The sequence below is a fragment of the Podarcis muralis genome, chromosome 10, assembly GCF_964188315.1.
Source record: "Podarcis muralis chromosome 10, rPodMur119.hap1.1, whole genome shotgun sequence".
Taxonomy (NCBI): Eukaryota; Metazoa; Chordata; class Lepidosauria; order Squamata; family Lacertidae; genus Podarcis; species Podarcis muralis.
In genome coordinates, this window is record NC_135664.1 from 49,156,565 (window position 1) to 49,165,778 (window position 9,214).

Consider the following 9,214-nt stretch of genomic DNA (forward strand, 5'->3'; position numbering starts at 1 on the left):
CTTGTGAGTTTGAGACCCTCCCCTTTCTCCTGCATATTCCTTTCTGCTTGCGAGTTCTGTCTTCATCCATCCAAAAGCACCTTAGCTGACATGGTGCAACAAGTGCTGTATAGAGCAGTGTTTCCCAACCTTGTGCCTCCAGCTGTTTTTGGACTACAATTCCCATCATCCCTTGCCACTGGTCTTGCTAGTCAGGGATGATGGGAGTTGTAGTTCAAAAACAGCTGGAGGCACAAGGTTGGGAAACACTGGTATAGAGCTCTGGTCTCCACCAAATGGCTAGCAGAAGCTGTGCGGGCCAATAAGATTGGGCCGGAGCTGCGGGTGCTGGACGCCTCCTGGTATGAACCCGGTGGCAAGAGAGATGCCCAGAAAGAATTCAGGGAGCGGCACATCCCCGGAGCCTCCTTTTTCAACATTGAGGAATGCAAAGACAAGTCATCCCCTTACGAGGTCATGCTTCCCAGCGAGAAGCACTTCGCGGACTACGTTGGCCGCCTAGGCATCAGCAACCAGACCCATGTCGTGGTGTATGATGGAGACAACCTGGGCACTTTCTACGCACCGCGGGCCTGGTGGATGTTCCGTGTCTTTGGGCACCGAACTGTCTCCGTGCTGAATGGGGGATTCAAGAACTGGGTGAAAGAAGGGCACCCTGTGACATCAGAGAGCACCAGACCAGAGCCGGCCGTTTTTAAAGCCAGCCTGAACAGATCACTCCTGAAGACCTATGAGGATATGCTGGAGAACCTAGAATCCAAGCGGTTCCAAGTGGTGGATTCCAGATCTGAAGGGAGATATCGGGGAACAGAACCTGAGCCAGGGACACAAGGTAGGAACGGTATCTGGAACCACCTTCAGCTGCAAAGGAGTGTTTTCTGGCATTCATTCTGATGTGACCCTCTCTCCACACTCATTTCCCACTAATGTAGATCCATTCCTTTAGTCCCCTTTGCACACTTGGGCTACAATCCTGTCCATGCATGTATGCATAAAAGCAAAAACAAAGTGGGATATTTATGAGTAAACCTGCACAGGGCCGTGGTGGGTGTCTAATAGGGAGTCCATATTGGCAGAACCTTATATCCTTAAAAGTCTGGACACAGTTAGACTTAGGATTCCCCACCAACAATCTATTCGAAGAGTGGAATGATCGGAAAATAGTCTATTGGCATATCTTTAGTTCTGATTCCCTCTCCTCCCCCTATATATGGCAAAAGCAGTTAGTTATATTGACTATGGGTAGCCAGAAAAGCAGCAGATGAACTTATTTTTGTGCTCTGGGTCTATTTCCAACAATCTCTATTGGTAGCAGCTGTACTCTTGACATTTATGTTTGCCACCGACAGTTTCCAAGAATTTTGCGAGTATAGAATGGGGAGGGGGAGCACCACAATCTCCTTGGAGGAAAGTGAGGCATGAACGTAATAAGAAGCATGTTAAGTTAAAACAGGTTCTCCGGTAACTTGATGATTCTGCAGCTCTTTCAAGAAATGCGGCTCTTCCTTATATATTTCAGAGAACCAGCTTGACTAGTATTTGCCTCTTAATTGTCCAAATACCAGCCTGTTCAAACAAAAAGTCTGAAATGACTGCCTCACATTCTTGTATACTCTTCCCCCTCCCTGGAAATGCATGGGAGACTGCTGAGCTGTTACTTTTGATCAGCCTGGACAAAGGGCAAAAGCCAAAAGGGTGGGAGTGGCAGAAAGTTGTGTGCATCTGTGCATATGTCAGAGAGGAATGGCAGCCTCATGGTACAGAATCCTGAGATAAACACCAAGTTAACCATTTATTCCCTAGGGTCGCCATGCCCAGCTACTCCAGCATTTTATCCCCAGCAGAAAAATTATAGGACTGATCTCTCCGCTCTTAACACGTTTTCCTACGGAGGCAACACTTCCGTGTAAGAAAAAATATATATCAAAAGCACCAACAAAAAAGATAAGAGAGTATTTAAATTGAAGGTTGGTGATATAGATAAGAGAATATGCATTCATTCCTGTAATCTACTTGGTGATGGCCAGTTTCTTTAGATTTTTCCTCCCTTTTATTTATGCACTGTGTAATATCTTGCATTTGTACTGGCACCGCTCAGATCCGCCTACCATTCTGAATTCTCTACAATGCCCCAGGACATTTTCATTTAAAAGTGTGGGCATGCAGCACACAACAGCCCATCCTTAAATAAAACCAAGATGGGGAATGACGTGGGGGGGGGGGCTAACTGAGTGAGAGGATCAGCACTGGTGGGCCCTCCTAGATTCTGGGGCCTTGGTGGCTGTCCAGGGATTTCAGGTGGTGACCCTAGCCCTGGTTTGTTTGGTTGAGTGATAACTAAGTCCTTCTGCCCAGCCTATGATTACACACAATCTACCTAGTTCACAAGGCTCATATTAGTTTCATGCTAGATGGTTTTCCTCAAATAATCTTCAGCATTGTGGTTGGCTTTGAATACAGATGAATATGCATGTGACGATTTAGCTGTACATACATGTGTTTTGTGCTCCTTACGGGGCAGTTTGTCAAACCTTTGGTCGCCACCCTGCAGTTAGCAATCACCTGTGGCTCCTAGAAGCTGTTGGCATGTGACAGCAGCCACACCCTGGGAAATGGCTTCCATTGGCCGGCTAAACCAAGTGAGAGTAGCCAATGGATCCTAATCCCTCAGTGAGTTCGGGACTTCCCCTGCATGTGAAGACAGGCTCCAGCAGATTGAACGGACGAGACCAGTAGTGGGTCCAACGGTCAAGAAGTCGGTTTTTGCATGTTCTGTAGAGGGAAGTGAGGGGCAGATGGGGCTCATCCACCTGGGGAAGGTTGCTTCTTAAGGAGAAGGAAAACTCTCACCCTAGACCTCTACTGCCTTGTGGGGCATCTGCAGGAGAAGAAAAGGCTAAGGAGCAAACTCTACACAAATCCAGAGTAGAGTCCCTAAGATGGTTGGATGGGGCCTTGTACACCTTTTTCTGGCAACTCCTGCAGCCAAGTTGGTGCCAAATGCATTGTTCTGCTTTCCTTTGGACCACATCAATGAGGCCAAGAGGGGGGTCTTGTTATCTGGGCAGCCCAGGACCTCCATATACACTGTCCAGGCTTGCGCCCCAGGGAGGTCACTTTGGTGCTGCAATTGCAACAATTTGACTTCACCCCCCAGAGGCACACTCCATTGTCTTTCAAGACAGACGGATGCCAACAACATGTGGTAAAGTACACATAGGCATGGATGTGTGAAAAGCTGCATGTGGGGTTGGAGGTTCATGCAGTGTTTCGTCATTGGGAGGCAACCTGATTCAGAGAGCCGCACACACATAAGTACCTCTAAAATATCACATGACTATGTTCACACAGCTATTATCTTTCTTGGAACAGATTAAGGGTCAGTTTGCAAGTTTTACTCTGGCAGCTCACTATCTGCGTGCTAAAGCCCTTTTATATACTAACTGCAGCTGCATGACCTGAAAAATGCAACATTTCGGATAGGGGTAGCCTCTGTGGGAGACAAGTACACTTTTTTTTGGCTTTTTGAGTCCTGGTCCTTCACTGTAGGAAGTTCTTATCCCACACATGCTTCTTGCAACTTGTATGAAGGACATTTAGTAAAGATAGGAGCCCCAGATTCTTTCTGCATACTCTTCACTTACACCAGGTCAAATGGGAGCAACCTTCCAGAGGCCACATGTTGGTGGTGGGCCAGAGACAAGGTGTGCAGGGCGATGGATGTACAGTAAGCTACATTTTTGCCACCTGACACCTTTCAGCCAAGCAAAAGCACTTGAGAAGGGCATGGAGCAGAGCTAGCCAGGGTTATGGTCTGGGCAGGGGGCATGGCCAACTGAGAGTCCCAGGGACCTAACTTTTATGTGATACTACTGAGAAAGTAAACATTGAGCATCTGTTTACTGTTATATTTTGTAGCTTTTCTGGTTTTCTTCAAAGCTTGGGCAGATGGAGTAGCAGGAAGCTATTGGATGTGCTATAATATCAAAACATAGTAGTCAAAAGGGAAGGATGGGGGGTGGGTTATTAAAAACTCAGTTCAATTTTTTTTTAGCTCTTTAATGTTGAGATAATGTCCAGGGGAAGCCATGAGCTCCAGAGCCAATTCCTGCGGAGCACAGAAGAGACAAATCAAGAATCAAATGAGACGAAAAATGTCCATCTGGAATTGTGGAGAGAGACCAACTGTGGCACGATTCCAAAAGAATTGCTGCAGGTTCAGCGTTCCAGTCGCTCCTCTTTGTGTACAGTGTGTGTGCACGAGCTATGTGTGTGTGTGCTATGTGTGTGCACATGGACAGAAATGCAGTGGTGCCATCAGGGGCAGGTGGAGGGAGGGCAGAAATCCAGGGACCAGCTCAGCAGGAGGGCCCCCAAATACAGTAGATCTGGCCTACCACATTTTGAAGCAACACATATTACAATCTAAAGCAAGCTTCCTCAACCTCAGCCCTCCAGATGTTTTGAGACTACAATTCCCATCATCCCTGACCACTGGTTCTGCTAGCTAGGGATCATGGGATTTGTAGCCCAAAAACATCTGGAGGGCCAAGCCTGAGGAAGCCTGATCTAAAGAGTAGGATCCCCACAAGACCATTACAATCAGAGTCAAAAGTGGGGCCCCTGTAAGCCCATGATATCTAGGGTCTAAAATTACTAAACTACTCCACTTTGTGTGTGTGTTTTTCTGGGTGGAGGGGAGCCAAGTACGCCATAGGTAAAGGTAAAGGAACCCCTGACCATTAGGTCCAGTCGTGACTGACTCTGGGGTTGCGGCGCTCATCTCACTTTATTGGCCAAGAGAGCCGGAGTACAGCTTCCGGGTCATGTGGCCAGCATGACTAAGCCACTTCTGGCGAACCAGAGCAGCACACAGAAACACCATTTACCTTCCCGCCGGAGCGGTACCTATTTATCTACTTGTACTTTGAGGTACTTTTGAACTGCTAGGTTGGCAGGAGCAGGGACCGAGCAACGGGAGCTCACCCTGTCGCAGGGATTTGAACTGCTGACCTTTTGATTGGCAAGTCCTAGGCTCTGTGGTTTAACCCACAGCGCCACCCGTATCCCTTAAGCACACCAATGTTTATTGCAACTTCACATTATGGTGCTACGTGAGTGCAAACGGATTCTAAAATGCTGTCCCATCATAAGACACTTGAGTCATGATCAACACTGACAACACAAAGCCCTGACCCATGAGATTTAAACTTTCTCAAAAGTGTGGGGGGGGGGGAGATTCGGATGAACAGCTGTGGCAAGGAAGCCTGGATTGAGTGAATGTTTTGATTACTTTGTTAAATGTCCTGAGCTGACCTGCCAAATACAGTTCACCCCAAGCTGTGTATTTTGTGTGACTTGTCTCATGGCTCTGGCAGGCCCAGACAGGCAGCAAAGCCAATAAGCTTGATCAATGGTGGTTGACATCCTTGGCTGGTGGGTTTTTCCTCATTTGGTGGGACATGATACATCGTTTCCAAATGTGTCTTCTACCTGCAGCAACTTTCAATATGCTACGGAGGAAGCCCTCCTTTTCAATATGAGTCAATCAAGGGAATTTGCTTTCTCTACCAACCACCATCCTCACATGTGCTCAGTATATGCACGTTATTTAAGGCAAATTTGAGAAATATAATTCTACCCAAACAGCAAGATTGTGGCTTATCACCTCAGTGGAAGCACCTGTAAATGGCCTGTGAGCTACTTGGTAATTAGGTTGCCTAGGATATGTCAAATAAATTATCCATCATACATACAAAAATACACAAAATGAGCAGACCGCCCTAGTGATTTCTTCAGATTTTTCATATGAACTCATCCTAAATCTGTGGCAATTGCGCAGTCATCCCAGCCAGAGTTTAGTGAAGCTTAGCCTACAAACATTTATGTTACTGGATATTTCACACAACAATTAAGACATTGCATTTGATCATGTGCGGAGTGCCTGTTCCTTACCATCAGGTAATCAAAACCAGCCATGACACGTGTGGAATTTGTGAGACAGTGAGCACTTCCAGTACAGCTGGAGTGTTGCAAACCCAAACTCTGAACTCTGAATATCCTTTCTTTTAAATTATTTCCATACTATCAAAATTTGCATACCAGTGGTTTCCATTCTAAATATAAATATGAGAAAAACAGTTTTCTCATACTCAAAATGTCTAGTGTTATCAATTTGTCCTGTCCATGATATTATCATTATTACTATTATTACTATTATTATTATTACTATTTATTGAATTTTTTAGTCCCTTTATTTTGCCCAGGGCGACCTAAAGCAACCCAAAGTAGCTTATGTTGATTCAAGTACTGATTAAAGAAAAGTACAATTTTGCAATGTTGCTTGAGAATTACATTGCAAAATTCAGAGAAGTGCAAAAACCAAAGGGTAACAACGTTCCAATTCGCATATTAGTCTAGGAAGTGCAGATCAGGCTGGTTCACTTAGACCAAACAAAATAATTGAAGATCCTTTCTTGATCTCCCAGTTCAGTTTTACTGAGTCAGTGTTGTTTGTGAATATTTCTGGCTAAATACCTTGATTCATCACTTAATGCAAGTTTTGTAGATGTGTCCCAGGTTATAACTGTTTTATATCAGAAGTAGTTTATACCCAGCCAGATGGGCGGGATATAAATAATAAATTGTTGTTGTTGTTTGTTGTTGTCTTTAAACTGAATTCATTTTACATAATTTAATTTAATTTACATCATCATCATCATCATCATTTGATCTTTAAACTGAATTTATTTTATATCATTGCAGGTAGCTTCCTTCCTTCCGGAATAGCCTTTTTAAACCCTTTCTGTCAGCATATTCCCTAACCTTTTCTTGAGATACTTTGCCTCTATAGTTTTTTGAAGCATCAAGATGTCTGCATTGGTTTATTTTGCCACCATATCTAAATGGAGGCTCTTTTCTCTCTTCCTTCTATTCTAGGGCTTGAACCAGGCCACATCCCCCAAACTCTGAACATGCCTTTTTTCAATTTCTTGACTGAAGAAGGATTTGAGAAGAGCACAGAAGAGATCCGGAGCATGTTCCAGGAGAAGAAAGTGGATCTCTCAAAGCCGCTGATTGCCACATGCCGCAAGGGGGTCACGGCCTGCCACATTGCCCTGGCGGCGTACCTGTGTGGCACACCAGATGTGGCCATCTACGATGGATCTTGGTCAGAGTGGTTTCGGCGTGCCCCGCCAGAGCTTAAAATTTCAGAGTGGAAACGCCATAAGGCATAAGCAAAGCAATAGCAGTCTGCCGCGGTTATTCATGCACCGAGGTTTGGGTTCTTAATTATTCCTGACAAAGATCAAGGGCTGGGGAAATGTGAAGTTCGTAGTCTTTTATAAATTTTTTAGTTTTCTAATTGAACGCTATGTTTTTTTCCTATTTCTTTTTTGTTATTGGTAATGGAATAAAACAGAATCTCAGGTCAAGTGGCCTTTTACCTCTGTGAATTTTTGTTATTTCTCAGAACAGCGGTACCTCGGGTTACAGACGCTTCAGGTTACAGACTCCGCTAACCCAGAAATAGCACCTTGTGTTAAGAACTTTGCTTCAGGATGAGAACAGAAATCGCGTGGTGGCGGTGCAGCAGCAGGAGGAGGCCCCATTAGGTAAAGTGGTGCTTCAGGTTAAGAACAGTTTCAGCTTAAGAACAGACCTCCAGAACGAATTAAGTACTTAACCCGAGGTACCACTGTAGTGTGCGATCAAGGAGCCAAGCTTACTTCAATAAGCCACACCGAAGTGAACGAAATTGTAAACATAAGAACCATTCACCAATAAAGACAGTTAAGGAAGGCTAACAAAGTGAAGACACCTTGGGCAATTTGAGTGCAGACTATAAGATAACAAAGCTAGCTTGCCTCACCCTAATACACACTATTAAGAGGCACAGACCCCCACCAGCAAGCTTCATCCAGGCATACATATGTGGCTACTGCAGTTCACAATCCTTCATCTGAATGGGGGCAGTTAGACCCAGGTCAAAGACCAGTTTTTATACTATAAGAAGAGTAGGTTTTGTACAGAAGATGTGATTTTCCTTCAGCCAATCAGGGCCTAGGTACATATTTCGCCAGCACTAGAGAGTCTACGTGCTGGAAGACAATGCAGCTGTTCAGTGGATTTCTACACAGACCTTGATGCAATCTTGCATCAGACATACAAATGGCAAGATGGACTAATTAAACAGGACTTTTTTTCCCTCAGTGAAGATTGCACTGATAATCCTACATAAAAAGACTTTGTTGTTGTTGGTTTTTTAAAAAAAGCCAAAGAAATGGGGATTTCTTAACTCACACACGTTATTCCTATTGAATTCAACAGTGGGACTTGCCGCCAAGCATGATGCATAGGATTGCATATGTGCAACGTCACATTTCAAGAGCTACAATAGACTTTTGTCATATATTTGAGGCAGAGAGCTGTAATAGGGTGCAGTTTTTCATCATGTGAACATGCAGTGCAATGAATATGTGCTAACCCCTCCAGATACGAAAACACGCTGTCAGGGAACTGCCATTGCCTCAGAGGCGAGAAATAGAAGGGCAGTTGTGTTACAGGGAGCCTCCGAAAATCTTGCGCAGCAGTTCCTCTTCCGGGAAGGAGGAAAACCCCACCTCCAGTGGGGAAGAGGTGCAAGGACCAGAGGATGCTGGTGGGAGCCTTAACACCGCTCCTGGGCAAGCCGGACAGGAGGGAAACACGCCCTTGCCATCGCCCATCCTCTGCAGTAGTCTAAGGCGCAAAGAGGGAAGGAGAAGGCTGGGGGTAATGAAACTCTTACGTTGGGGGAGGTCCAAAAGACGACCACTCCTGGATTCTGCTAGTGATTGAGCCAGACATGAGCTTTGGGGCTCTTCACTGTAAATAGTTGCACCAAAATAAAGCCTGTAAAAGACAGGTTGGAGTCCTGCCTGGCTACTCTCAAGCAACTGCAACGGCCATCTGACACACGCATCTCAGTTATATAAAGTTGCCCATAGTCCAATCTATTCAAGATTTATCAAATATCTGGCTATTTCTGATATTCAGCTGTGTCAGTACTGTAGCTTATGTAGCCGGAATGGCACAATTCTGACACCATGCATGCACACTTGAGAGGTACCAGAATGCTTGAAGGAACTCTTCAAAACAGCCCAGTGAAGACCAGATTTGGAGCTGTATTTGACTTCCATATAGTGTGTTTGAGATTGGGGGCAAACCACAT

The 9,214-nt window shown here is 45.1% G+C and overlaps 1 protein-coding gene across 1 annotated transcript; it reads left to right on the plus strand.

The window, feature by feature from the left end:
* Window positions 1-27: 27 nt before the first annotated feature.
* TST (thiosulfate sulfurtransferase) lies at window positions 28-7,436 on the plus strand. Its single transcript, XM_077934984.1, has 3 exons — window positions 28-105; window positions 250-832; window positions 6,940-7,436. Exons 1-3 carry the CDS (start codon window positions 91-93, stop codon window positions 7,236-7,238), a joined length of 897 nt encoding a protein of 298 aa, XP_077791110.1. The 5' UTR covers window positions 28-90; the 3' UTR covers window positions 7,239-7,436.
* Window positions 7,437-9,214: the final 1,778 nt, after the last annotated feature.

Excerpts from the sequence above, each read along its gene's own strand:
- TST (XM_077934984.1), top strand. Across the intron at positions 833-6,939 it reads ACCTGAGCCAGGGACACAAG|GGCTTGAACCAGGCCACATC; the intron begins GTAGGAACGGTA and ends CTTCTATTCTAG.